Source organism: Eulemur rufifrons, chromosome 17 (assembly GCF_041146395.1).
Source record: "Eulemur rufifrons isolate Redbay chromosome 17, OSU_ERuf_1, whole genome shotgun sequence".
NCBI classification, from domain to species: Eukaryota; Metazoa; Chordata; class Mammalia; order Primates; family Lemuridae; genus Eulemur; species Eulemur rufifrons.
Window position 1 is genome coordinate 56078461 of NC_090999.1, and position 15101 is coordinate 56093561.

Here is a 15101-nt window from a genome sequence, read left to right on the forward strand (position 1 = left end):
TCCAAAACCACAGCAAAATAAAGCAATCTATAGTAAATATACCAATGTTAGGATGAAATAGCTACTACTTTAATTAAATATGTCAATTCTGGGGAAAACAGCAAGAGCAGCATTAACAACATTAAAAACAAATACATGGAGAAAATGTAACTAACATACGATGTAAAATGAAATGTTCTGAAAAAGGCATTAAAGGAGAATGAATACGCTTATTCAGAACCTCAAAGTTTAGTTCATCTCTTTTGGAGGGTCCTGCACAATGGTACTCCCAAGCAGAATATTATCTTCCATCAAACTGTTTTGACGGAAATGGAAATAGGGAAAAATGAAACCTTATTTTTGACTCCTCACTTGTTTCCTCAAATATCTCTTTCAGCTCTAGCTAGACACCACTCAACCTCCCATTCCACTAGTGTGGCCGTGGGACTCACAAATGGCCAATGGCATATAAACAGAAACGTCACATGGCAGTGGTGTCCATTTAATGTACTTCCTCTCTCTATATAGAGCAGCAAATTCACTTTTCCAACTTCATGCTGGACACTCTTATCAGGATTTTTTCCAAGTTAATCAAAAAGAAGACCAATTCCTTTTCCTCATTGCTATATTTCCACCATCATGCTCAAGCTCAAAACTCTGGAATTGTGTTTAACTTTTTATTGCCTGCTTCATCCCTTCCCCGAATGCTTGAGTGTCCATGTTGCAACCTCAAGTTCTGTTACCATTTTATCTTTTATTTTTATTTCAACAGCTGCCAATCTAATTTGAGCCCTCCTTACATCTTCCCCTCTGGACAGTAAGCTGTAAATGCCTCCTAGCTGATGTGCCTGGTCCTAGGCTCCCCTCTCCTTAAAGCACAATTCAACATTTACGCAATGAAATTTTACTGAATGCCTCATCAGCGATAGGCATAGTGTTGGGTACTCATAATATGGATCATTATGATGTGTCACCTTTCTAAACTCTAGTTCTTACACTGTTGACACCCTGCTGAAAACCCTTCCATAATCATCGAGTGCCACCTGAGTCTAACCTTGACATATTTTCACATTTTGGTGTTTTCTTATCTTTCCAAACTTTTTTCCTATTATCCCTAGAGATACCCAACTCTTCAGTATAATAAGACCTATCCCTGATGTAGGGTGAGTTTTCTCCATCTCCATTGTGACTTTGCTTATTCTATTCCCTCTGCCTGGAATAACTTCCTTAATGTCATACTCAAAGATGCTGAATATGCCAAATCACCTTTAATAATTAAAATGCTTTTCAATGTTTTCATTATATTCTGGTTCCATAGAAAATAAGTGGAACTATCATGGAATGGAAAGACTCAGCTGAAAATTTAACAATAAAACATTTAAAGACTGGTCTTATGGGGATGTAGATGTTTTTACAACCCTTTTACTATTTAATTATGACTTAATTATTGAAGGCCTCAAGTTACAGGCAAAAATCCTTTAGAAACAATTAAGCGTTGCCATTTCTAGTTCATGGAGGAATGTGGATTCCACCTAAGGGTGACACTAATATAAGCAGGTTAGTAATAAAATATCACCAAGGCACCATAAGTAGTTAAGTCTTAGATTTGTAATGTCTTGATGTCTTCCATTACCTTAAAATGTTTTACACTGATGTCTCATTTTGAAGAGCAATATACTGTTCTCCAACATCTTAATTTATTGAGTTAAGTTGCTTCTAATAATGAAAGGGACACATCCAAGGTGAAGTATCTTGCTCTCAGGGCTAGACTGTAAGCTCTGTCAAGGGTAGTAATCACTACTTTTTATTTGGGATCACCAATATCAAAATTCACCTAGGTGTACCCTGGCTTCCAACTGTAACCTACTAATTCAGAAACTGTAAGGATCATTTTTAAAAAAGGTTTTTAGGTAATTTTTATGTAGTTCAAGTTTGAAAAACATTGTTCTAGACTAGAGGTGAACTGCTTGTTTATGGACAAATATACATTTCATAGGATTGAATAGTTTCTTTATAAAGCCTTAAGAAAATCCTAGATTTCCACCACCTACCAGCAGTGCCCACCCACTCCTCCAAAACATAAAAGGGAACTACCAAAAGTTGTCAAAGAAAGGATAGTGCAGAGGTTACAAACGGTTTAGAGCTGTCTCTCACACAGCTGCTTGGGTTTGAATCCCAACTTTGCAACTTACTAGTTTAGTAAACTTAGAACACTTACTTATCTCTCTGTGCCTAGATTTCCCCCATCTGAATAATGTGGACAGGAACAACAGCAGTTAGATGGAATTACTGTCTATACATGTAAAGCAGTTGAACAGCACATTGTGCTAAAGTGCTAGCTGTTAGATCTTAAGGCTAATACATAAAACTATGGTCAATGAAACTCATTTCTAGGCTAAGTGTAGTTGCATATATAACTTTTTCTACAATTAAGTCTAACTACATTCAGTCACTTTTAAACAACAACAAACTCCCCCAAATAGAAATGGTTTCAAGTTAATTGCTGCCTCAAGAAAATAAAGCTTTCAGAATCAGGCCAGGTGGCTTGGTATTTGGTCACCTTTTCAACACAAAGAGGTTTTCAGTGAGGCATTAAGGCGGAACAAATTTGTTCAGTGTCTACTGTGAAAATAAGAGATTCCTTCAGTCCTATCCAAATAGTAATTCCACTAGTTCCCAGAAGATAAACATGAAGAGACAATCAAACCTTTAGCTCAGACTCTCACTTTTCCCTGCTTCTCTGAATTTCTCACCTCTAGGGGCTTGAGGACAGGCTGCCAGTAAACCTTCTCTGCTCTTGCAAGGAGGCACTGACGCAGTTCTATTAGAACTAATTGTTACACGAGAGGCACTAAGTGACTCTAATTCATAAGCTACATTTCCCACAGGCAGGTCTTATAAGCAGTTTTAATACCTTTGGTTGAAGCTGGATTCAGATTCACAGGGGAATACTGAAGAGTTCAATTAACAACATAAAATAAAAGTTACAATAAGAAAGTCTGAAAAATGACAGGTACTCAGAGTGCTAGCTCCTTTAGACCTAAGTGTCAGAAATTGGGATATATAGTCCAGGGGCTGCCTAGCTGGTCACATGAAGAGATGTGAAGAGGGAACCACAGTAAATTTATCATGAATGTGATTGAGGTAGATTGTAAAACCAGGGGTTCTCAATTTCAAAATCTTTTTCATCATAATAGCAAGTTGCTATTTTCATTCAATTCAGATTTTCTCCATTTCACTCAACCAGTATTATAAACAAACAAACAAACAAAAGTCACTCTGGTAATATTCATGAGACAAATGGAAACCAATTGAACTACATGGCATTTAAAATCTCTTCTATGTATTTAGAAATACATAGGTCAAGTTAGAAAAGTTTTCCTCATGGCCAAAATGCACAGCAAGTATAATGAAAAAGTCTTCTATAAGGGTGGTTAATTGACTTATATACTAAGAGTTTGCTGAACTCTTACTAGTAGATGATAATATCTGTGTTAAAGTAATTTCTTGCAACTCTTTATATGCTGTATTTTATGAATAACAGTAATAAGGTATAGCTTGTATGTAAGGGTAAAAATTTCAAATTTCATAAGCTAGAAAGATACTAGTATTTTAAAAGCTTTTTGAAAATTTCATTTCTTTTTTCTTTATTTCAAAATATTGTGGGGATACAAACATTTTGGTTACATGAATTGCTTTTGCATAGATTGAGTCAAAGTTATAAGTATGTCCATCATCCAGATAGTGGGTATTGTACCTATTAGGTGTGAATTCACCCATCCCCTTCTCCCCCCTCCCATCTGCTTGATTTCCATTGAATTTTACTACCATATGTGCACATGAGTGGTGATCTATTAGTTCCAATTTAGCAGTGAGTTCATGTGTTTTTTGTTTTTCCATTCTTGTGATACTTCACTTAAAAAGATGGTCTCCAGTTCCATCCAGGTTGTTACAAAAGGCATTAGTTCACCATTTTTTTTGGCTGAGTTATACTCCCTTGGTGTACACATACCACATTTTATTAATCCAGTCATGTACAGATGGGAACATTTTGGGGTTGTTTCCACATCTTTGCGATTGTGAATTGTGTTGCTATAAACATTCCAGTGCAAGTTTTTTTTTTTTTTTTTTTTTTATAAAATGCCTTTTTTTTTCCTTTGGGTATATATCCATAGTGGGATTGCTAGATCAAATGGTAGCTATACTTTTAGTTCTCTCAGGTACAGCCATACTACTTTTCATAGAGCTTGTACTAGTTTGCAGTCCCACCAACAGTGCATAAATGTTCCTTTCTCTCTGTATCCATGCCAACATCTCTTGTTTTGGAACTTTTCATAAAAGCCATTCTCACTGGAGTTAGGTGGTTTTGATTTGCATTGTGGTTTTGATTTGCATTTCCCTGATGATTAGAGATGTTGAGCATTTTTTCATTTGTTTATTGGCCATTGGTCATCTTCTTTTGAAAGGCTTCAGTTCATGTCTTTTGTCCATTTTGTTAATGGGGTTATTTGATGTTATCTTGCTGATTCACTTGAGTTCTTTCTAGATTCCTGGTTATTAGCCCTTTATCACATGTACAGCATGCAAATATTTTCATCCATTCTGTAGGTTATCTGTTAGCAACTGATTGTCTCCTTGGCTGTGCAAAAGCTTTTTAATTTAATCAGATCCCATTTATTTTTGTTGTTGCTGTGATTGCCTTTGGGGTCTTCTTCATAAATTCTTTGCCTAGGCCCATTATCTATAAGAGTTTTTCCAACCTCTTCTTCTAGAATTCTTATAGTGTCATGCCTTAATTCATCTATTGTGAATTGACTTTGGGGTCTTCCTCGTAAATTATTTTTTTCATGTGCAGCTGAATCTGGTTTGCTAAGATTTTATTGAGAATTTTTGTGTCTATACTCATAAGAGATATTGGTATGTAGTTTTCTTTTTTTGTTGTGTTCTTTCCTGGATTTGGTATCAAGGTGATATTGACATCATAGAATGAGTTGGAGAGGATTCCTTCCTTCTTTGTGTTATGAAATAATTTCTTCAGTATAGGTAACTTCTTCTTTGTACATATGGTAAAATTCGGGTGAGAAACCATCTGGTCCAGGACTTTTTTCCCTTGAAAAATTTTTTATTGCTGTTTCAATTTTGTTTCTTGATATTGGTCTGTTCAGGAGTTCTATTTTTCATGATTGAGCCTAGGGAGGTTGTGTGTTTATTTTTTTAGAAAATAAATTAATCTTAGAGGGACGATATATGTTTATATTAAATATTAACAATAGTACTAAGGTTTGTAAACTCTTGTGATTTGATTATGATAAATTTACAAAAATGTGAAAAAAGCTAAATCAAACATTTATTTTTTAACATTTTATGAAAAAATAAACATGGGATAGGAGGTGAAAATTTTGATGTTTTGCAAACAAACTTTAACTAGCAGACATCCTGGCTAACACCTTACAAATGTTACCCATGCCCAAATAACGTTTCTTATAAGTGTGGTTTGCAGTGATTATGGAGCAAAGTATGGTCCACTAGGATTTACAGGAAGTATGGTTCCTCTGCTCCCCAGATGGTTGAGACATGCCCATATACAGATAAATGTACCACATGTGGCACCAATGGGATTGTGCTTAGATGCTACAATTAAATGTTAGTATATAATGGCTGAACATAGAGATGAACTGAGTTGTCTGGGCATTCTTAGTATCAAACCGTGCAGAGTAAGTACCATGTGAATACAAACACTATTTCTTTGCTGGATTTTTTGTCCAACATTCTATATTCTTTTATTACCCAGTTATTGGCATCTATGCAACATAGCTTTTATTCAAGGTGCTATATAAATAGATTTAAACCAGGTGTAATTTCTACTCTCAAGTTGCTTATAGTACAGGAGGAGAGGGAAAGGCAAATAATAACTATAGAGATATTTTAGCTGCTATGATTGAAATATATAGTTGGCAGGGTGGGAAAAAATGAATGTAGCCACTTCTATCTTTGGTGATGAATGGCAGGGCTTTCAGGATTTACTTTATAGAGAAAGGAATGTTGGACCTGAATCTAAAAAAGATTGGTAGATGGGTCAATAGATGAACCATGCAGTGTATGTGCCCAAGCACAGCAGCAGAATACGGCACATGAATTTGAGGAACAGCAAGAAATCCAGGTCAGTGAAGCATTGGGGCTGAAAATCAGGGAGGAAGCAGCTTAGAGGAAAAAGAGATTCCAGATGCAACTTCTTTTAAATTCGAGAACAATTGCTATATGGTTAATCAGGTATCACATAGCTCATAGAATCTAAAGCTGCACTCTAAAATGCATCCTTTAAAGCTAATAAGCAAGCAATATGCACTAGTATTAGTATAAATGTGGTAAATGACCAAATAATTTGAGACCAAATATATTATTTTTGAGTATAGAAGGATCAAGTCATTTTTACTTAATGCAAAGTGACTTTTTTAATTAAAAAAGTAATGTTTGTTTTTAAAACACACATTTATGTATGAAAAGCTCACTTCTAATAAACAACTTAAATAAAAATTGTGATTTCCCATCTGGGATCACAGTTGGAAAAAAAGATCACCAGAAAAAGCAATATGTTAATGCCCTGATATAATTAGTATTAGATAGGTGTTTAGTATAGGTGGGAATGTAGGTTTTTTTTTTTTTTTTTTTTAGGGAAAAAAAAAAACAACAGGCTAAAACATTTTCCACTTGAATAGGGAAGTAGTAAAGATGGATTAGATCTATGTGATTCAGGTTCTGTAACGAAAAAACAACCTGAAAAAGAAAATCTACTTCTTAAATTATGGTCTTATAAAAATGATTTTTGCATCTGAAGGAGCTCCAGATGTCTCTGAGTGCCAAAAAAAAAAAAAAAAAAAAATTAATTCCACATACATTATATACAGACTTTTGAAATGAAATAGATGATTAAGTCTATTTTTTATAGCATTCTTAATCATGCTGTTAACCAAATTTTAAAAAAGAATCCATGTTTGGAATTTGTACTCTGGGAATTTGTAACCTAATTTGTGCTCATTTAGTTCTCCTTTGGGCCCATGCATTCTACATTAACTATTTATTAAATATTTTTTTAAATGCATAAATCAGATGGTTTTTCTTTAGAACATTTTAAATTTTATAACAAAGAAGAATCTAATGGTCATTCAAGCACTTTAACTGTTTCATGACTAAAAAATAAGGCTTACTTTTCTTGGATCACTTATTTCCCACTACCCTTCCTCATTTTTCTTTGCTGTTCTTTCCTCTCCCTCCACCCCACACAGGCATCACTACTTGCAGTCCCAACAACAAAGTGCCCAGATCATCGAGCAAAAGTGTTTATTTTATTTTACTTATTTTTTTACTATAACTTAAGCAATACAAACCCAAGGTTTATAAGCAGATGAGACTTGTTTTTACAGTGTATTCTGAGGATGACCTGCTGCAGGTCTGTGGAGCAATTCAGAAGTTTCTATTTTTACCAAGTGACCCATGAGTCCTGTACACAGTAGAGTTTGAGAAGTAACTATCTTTCCTCTCACAAATTCTGTGGTATATAGAAAAGGAACATATTAAGGTTACAGTCATATTTTTTAAAAGGTGATGAATTATTTAAAAGAAAGAGTTCAAAACCTAATTTTCTCAGTGATAAAGTGCTGAAACTGAAACAACTACTAGTAAATTAACTTTCAAAAGAAAATATGGTATTGCCTTAATATATTACTATACCATACTCATCAAATATATTAGCATCCAATAATATAGCTGTGCAATATGTTGTGTAATGGGAATTTCTCTCCTTGCATCCTATGAATATTATGCTAATATAATTCTAGTTTAATACAAGTCCTACTAAAAATAGGCTGGTTTGATAAAGCATAATACCATGCTTCAAATGGAACAGTTAGCAGACTCTGTAAGACCAGGCCACCAATATTTTATTGTTATGTTTCCTCCATCTACTTTCCTATTTTCTAGATTCAGAGTATCCTGAAGGCAAGTGCTGTCTTTTTTTCTAGCGCCTATTAGAGCATGGAGTGCAGAGCACATATTCTTACTGTAAATGTTGAATGGATGAATAAATTAATGGCTGGAAATACAATACACATTCCAGAAAGAAAACATACACATGAACCACAATCAACTCAAAAATTTTAAAAAAGTACTATACATAGCTATAAAGTAAAAGAAAAATACAAAGCAATAGAGAGTAGATATCTTTAAAATAAGTAAGAAATAATCATTCTGGCTGAATTCACTTAGTAAAGCACGTAGAAATTTTAAATAATCTTTTAATATTTTATATGTAATAATCCAAGACATACTTCCATAATTGTGCAAAGTTGCTATTTCTAACACATTAGTCAGAAAGAGGATGCTGATGGGCTAATGTTTAATGTGGTGGTTAATTAATATTGAAAAAATCTAAGATACAAAGGTTAGATGAACTTGCAAAAGGAAGAAAAATGTTCTTGTTTAACCGCATTTACTTTACTAACCCTTTAAATCCAGAACCAATTATGAGCATTGTGGTTCTATCAATAATTTCCTACTGAGTATATAAATTTAAATGGCATTTTCAATTTTTATTTCATCAGGACAAGGAAGATAATAAAATTGAACACAAATTAGTGCATGTGGGTCATACACCTGAAAGATTAGAAGAATATTTTGATTATTATTAGTGAGTTTAAGCAAAGTACTCAAATATTTCATTTGAAGGACTGAATATAAATAAAAGAATTAAGTGACAAGGGAAATTAACAATGAATGCTCAAACACACAAAATTTGATGCATCATTAGACTTCCTAGATTCTCATAGATATGATTTTTTTTAAGAAACTGAGAAAAGTTTTTTTAATAGAAAAATAAATTAGAAAATAAGATATTAAATAATGCAATAACAAAATATATACTTTGAACATAATCACTAAGTATTTATTGAATAACAATGGAGAGTTTTTATTAAGTTTTTCTCTCATTATGTGGGAGATTTCTTCCTCCATTATATATCCTTTTATATTTACTTCAATCGTATTTCTCTAAGAGTTCATAATAATTTTCAGACAAAAAGCAAAATTATCAACATCATTATCCTCCTTCCCTTAAAAGTAAAACAAGTTTTTAATTCTTCTGCTTAAGATGATAAACAAAGTCATATTTAATCTAAATTTTTGTCAGAGTAAACTGTTGTCCTGTTCCATTAAGCTCATTTCTACCTTTAGTCACTGGGACAAAGAGAATTTAAAGTTTATGCAATACTTTGAAAGGTAGAATGATGCATAATGTTCAGTAGGCAAAAATGGGGCAAAGCAAAGTGAAAAATCTGGACATGAAACATTAATAAGGTGTTTCTCAGAGTAAACATTGAGAAAGTATGGTATTTCTGGTTCACTGAAACACACAATCATTGAAGCTCACAAACATAATTTGCCAAACAGAAACCCTGATATAAACTGTAAGTTTTATGACCACGATCTTACAAATGCTGAAATGAATAGTCAACTAGAGTGATTAAAAATGTCTCTGGAATGGTTATTAGTAAGTAGAATACAAGCATTTTCTGTTATTCTGTGTCTGTTTTAAATCTTAATTGGATCTTCATCAGTCAGTGATCAAAACTGTATAGATGTGCCATTTCCAAAATCTGGAATTCTTTCTGTGAATGTGGCTATAGATTGAAAAAGCCAAATGTAATTTAAAAAGGAATTTTGGCAAATGCATGCAAATATAAATTCATAAAACAAAACAAGAACTTCAGGTAACCATATAGAGCTGTATAGATAAAAGAAGTATATGTCTATGATATATAAGAATTCCTAAGAAACCAGAACAAAGAATATCTGAAGGAGATTTTTGCCCCATTCTCAAGTCTTGCAAGTTGGCCATAAATCAATTTTTCTTTATATTAAATGCCTATAAACTAGCCCTTATATAGCACACCAAATAAATTCACATCAGGGATTTCCATCTTTCTCTAGCTCAAAATGTATAGTAAACAGAACAGGTCAGTCACCTAAACTAATCAAAATTCTCTAATAATGCCTCACTCCAATGGAATAAGGCTAATAATACCTTTCAGTATGAATCCTTAGGCATGACAAACTCACACACTAAATTTGAACACATCCCTCCAGCAACTTTTCCTCAAGTCATGATTTTTTTTACATGATATTCCCCAGATTTCCATCTGGCACCTTTGATCATGCTGTTACCTGGGCATCTAGTCTCTACTGAAATCTGTCTTGCCAGACCTAACTCAAATCCTGTCTTCCCCATGTGGCTTTCTCAAAATAATCAATTACTTCTTCCTCTGACCCCATAATATACTGGATTTTTCTTCCCTTTAGCACAAATCAATGACTTGTTAGATAGTTATTAATGTGCTTTCCCCAACAGAGGGATAATCTTTCAAAGAAACCAGTTTTGATCATCTTTTCTATGCTCCTAATATCTAGTTTACTGTTTTACTTTATCTAAATGCTCAAAAAGCATTGAAATGGATAGAATATAATGTTCTGACAGTACTACTCTCCAGGCCATCTTTGGGAAATCACTCAATTTCTCAGTATATTGTTGTTTTCTCCTTCTTTAAAGAACAGGTGGCTGATGACAATAAATGCTACTATGAATTGAAATATTCTCAGCTATTGAAAGAAGGTAGATTTGAAGTATTGCTATTATAATCCATTGTATATTTTGTACTTGCATGTGTGGAACCACTTCTTAGGTAAGAAATAGATGTAATTTTTATATTCCTGAAATATCCTAAATGGCTGCTAAATGTTAACACTGTGCTAGTTACACAGCATATGAGAAAGCCTCCTTTTTGGATAGGAAACTTAAAATAGTGGTATTAACACCAATAATTTTAACATTTTTAATCCTTTTTAACACACTTTCCAATAGAATATGTCTGTTTCCCATATTTTCAGAGCTTGTGGGTAATTTGAGCTCTTAACTAAATCACCCTTTCCTCTGACCATGAGGAAGAGTCACACTGAGTTCTCACTTGTTTGCTTTCTTAAATGACTCTGGTCATATTGGGGAGTAACCTTGTCCCATCCCATCTCTTACCTGAATCCATGGCCATCTGTCATTTTCTGCAGCTGTCCAGGCATTTATAAGACCCTTCTTATTAAGACGTGCATAGTAGGGATACCATTTCTGGAGTCCGAAAAGAGCTCGGTGAGTAGAGGAAGCTGTGATTTGCTGATTTGATATGATTCCACCTTCAATTCCCAATGGGCCTGAACATTCTGGGAACAAATCACGAAAAAAAAATGTGAATGCATTAGAAATAATACATATGCAAAATGTGGCTGCAAGATTTGACGGGAGATATTTTTTAAATGATTTGAATTTGTGCCCCCATGCCCTTTACACCTCATCCAGTTTACACATCCCTTACTAACTGCTACATTAAGGAAATAATTCTTGCTTCTTATGATAATTTCTTCTTCCTTTGCTTTGAGAGTCGCCACTGAGCAGACACTTCCCTTCTGCATTATGATTCTGTTATGCACTGTTATCTTTTCATTGTTGATCACGTCAACAAAAGCATAATGTACTTAGAAGGCCTCATATTTTATATTTAGCATACCACACAAATCCTAAGCCCTCAACAAATATCTGTCCATCCGTTATTTCTTGACTAGCACATGTTTGAGTTTTGTGTCAAAATCATTTTTGTACTAACTTAGCATTTCTCATTAATATAAACTTTTTAACTAAATTTTATATCCATTACCAATTATGTTTCCACAAAAAGGGCAATGCATAAGTCTGTTAACATTTAAAAATATTATTATAATAACCTGTGATATGTTATAAATTATAAAAAATATATGAAAAAATTATTTTTATAAATAGAGTAGGTAAACTCTCTGTGACAACAATATATGAGACACAATGTGTACAACTCAGTAAATCGAGATGTTAAAATATTTATCTTTCTAATATTTTTAGTTAAAAATTCACAACTCTAGATATTGGGATTCTGCACTCACATTTTAACTTCTTTAAATCTGTAACTTGGAAACTTAAGAAAATTTCCTAATAAAAAGTTAAAATACTAAGATTAAAGCATAATATACTTGAATAATATATTCTCAGATACCAAATATATTTAGTGTTTTAACTTAGAAATGGAGGTAAATCCATCTAAAAATTATACATATAAACTTATATATAAAATTATGTATATTTGAATTTCTTAATTACTTGAAAACATTTCACCAGAAAGTACATTTATTTTAAATACAGTTTGAAAAATTCAGAATAAGTAGGATTATGATATAATGAAAAATACTTCATTTTCATAATTTCATTAACATTTCATACACTACACTCAACTTTTTGCCAAGTTAGATTTGTATGATAAATATGATAATTCTATCATAAAATACACTACAATAATTTACCAAAATTCCTGAAAATAAGAAAGGAGTACATTGCCATTATTAAATGTCAGTATATATAAGCCAACTTGATTGGTGATTGCTACCAAGCACATTTTAGATTTTAATTACTATAGAAGTCCAACATTGTCAGAAATTAAACATTTGCACTCACATTGAGTTTGAAAATATGAAAGGAAGTATTTGGCAGTGCTGGATTATAATGTTTTTAAAAGTTAGGAAGATATTTCTCATTGGCAACCATTTTTTTCATTGTAATAAACATGCTTCTTTTTCAATTCCATGCTGTGATTGTAAATAGCTCTCATGGCTTTAAAACCTTTAAACATTTTTAATAAAAGGCTGAAAATATGTGGATATGTAATCATCTTAATCAGGACTATATTAGTAAAGATGACATTAATATGGTAAAAAATTGCATCTTTGCCACTGATAATTAAAAAATTATTCACTTGATATGTTAAACCTAGGTAAGATCTTTTTTGAACATGTAAATTAGTGCTATCTAACACTTTATAAAGGTACACTATATTACTTTGAAGTCATTAAATTAAAAAGACATCCATTTGAAGAACTGCAGTATTAAGAGCTGCAGATAATAATCTGATTTTCACATTCCAAAAAACATAACACTGAAAATTCAAATATTGATTCTTTGGATTCTTGTTTTGCTTTCCATTTTAAATTTCAAGATCTTTACAGACTTCATAAAAGTACTAAGGAACTTTCATGATGACATTCTGATTTTAAAAACTGCAGAAGCCTAGGCTTTTTAAAACTATTGCCATTAAAGGAGTCTCAGGGATTTTGTCCTTGATATGCACAATGTTTGGGTGAAAAAAGGCAGCAGGCAGGGAGGTCATTTATTGCAGGCCATTATTGTGTAAGCCAGTAAGTAGACCAGCAAAGGTAGAGAGAGCCAGCATTGATTAATTAAACTGTATAATAACCTTAAAAAGTACTCTATGCTATTTAGTTGCATACTTCTAAGGCCTTTATGCTGAGTTGGACATCCTCATAGAATTTGTAACCATTTTAAAAGAGAGAGTAGATCTCAAACCACACTTTTCTATAAGTCTAGTTTGTCAATATGCTTAACCTAGCAACCTCCCTTTATTAGCTAACATATAACATATTGGCTGTGACATTGCATTATGATATAATCAAATACCAATGAGTGATTTTCAAAATATACTCACATAGGTTTACTTTGCCATAAGGTTCCCAATCATTGGCATGCCCTCATTAGTCATGTGTGTTTATTCATCAAAATAACATAATTCAAAAAATACATGTTGACACATTATATTTATATAGGCCTTCAGTGTTCAAAGTATTTTCACATGAGCTATCTCATTGCCATGATGTCAAATTTACAAGTATTTCTTTTCCCAGTTCTCAATTCTACACTGTTGCTTTTTTCAATACAAACTTTTGCAACATTCACATACACACTCTTCCACTCATATGCAGTTGGAAAATCCCACCAGAGTAAACATGACTGTGGCAGGGATTCCTGAAGGAAGCATGACTCTGTGAGGTATCAGTGTACTCGCTTGGGTCTGTGATGCTCGATTTTCCTCTTTTTTAAAATTGGGGTTATCATGACACCTAATCCATCAGTTGTGAAAGAACACAAGGTAATCAATGCTTTGCGTTTGTATCTATAAACTGTTAAAAAAAAAAATAACGAGCTCGGTTCTGTAAGGTCATTTGCATGCTTCTCTTTAGAAGACCCCAACTGAGGTGATCCTAGCCTTTTAGCCCCTCTTGACAGGTGCTGGGTCTTTTTCACTGTTCCATCCTTAGATGCTCACAGTACACAGAAAGAGCTCAATTAATAGGCACTGAATGTTGCTTTGCAGGTCTTTTTTTTTCCTAAACATAAACTAATAAGCAAATCCAAGCCTTATGTATATTTCACAGTGGAAAGTTGTCACAACAGCAGATTTTCTTCGCTAATCATGTGGACTACAATCAAATGGATGTCATCATAATAAAAGGTTCAAAATCCAATTTCCTTTTGCCTGTGCTATCCACTTCCCCAATGTCCTATTAAATTCAACAGTTATAAAAACCAATGAAGGAGCTGCAATTCAGAATGCAAATGATTATACACCTAAGATTAAGTGACCTTAAACAATTAATAATAAGATGCTTAAAATGAAAGACACTATGAAAATATACATTGCTTTTACTATCAATAGATAGGAGAAGAGATATGATATAGTAATTGATACAATAGTATCAAATGAGAACTCTGACATTTGAAAAATGCATCTACATGTGTTTTCTCACATGGTCTTTGAAATAATACTTCAAGGAAAAAGGTTGTCATGCCTATTTCACCAATGAGGAGGGAAGTTAAACATGTAAAAGATGAGTCTGGAATTTAGTGTGAAGAGTTTAGTAATTTTTCAAAGTTTGACTCTGATCTTTTTCTTCTGCTATTTTAGATGGGGGGTGTGTAGTTACGTGTACTGGGAGAAAGGATAGGAGAATTAACATGGAGAGAACATGTGGAATATAACTAGTGGCATTCGGAATATGACAGAGCTTTCATAAATTGGGATATTTTAAAACAATAGGTGACAATGTATGACAGTCAGTCACAGAAGTAAATATTGAGGGTTTAGTGGTATGTGTCCCTTGAGGTATAAAAAAATTAAACTGATATGGTTATTGGCATATATACTGCTTAT

At 33.1% G+C, this 15101-nt stretch overlaps 1 protein-coding gene across 2 annotated transcripts in view; it reads right to left on the minus strand.

Annotated features, from left to right (window-relative positions):
* Positions 1-15101, minus strand: part of EDIL3 (EGF like repeats and discoidin domains 3) — a 391875-nt gene that overhangs the window by 114933 nt on the left and 261841 nt on the right. For both annotated transcript variants that reach the window (XM_069492261.1, XM_069492262.1), the window contains one exon: positions 11057-11238. In XM_069492261.1, coding sequence (XP_069348362.1) covers positions 11057-11238 — 182 coding nt within the window. The remainder of the gene's footprint in view (positions 1-11056; positions 11239-15101) is intronic.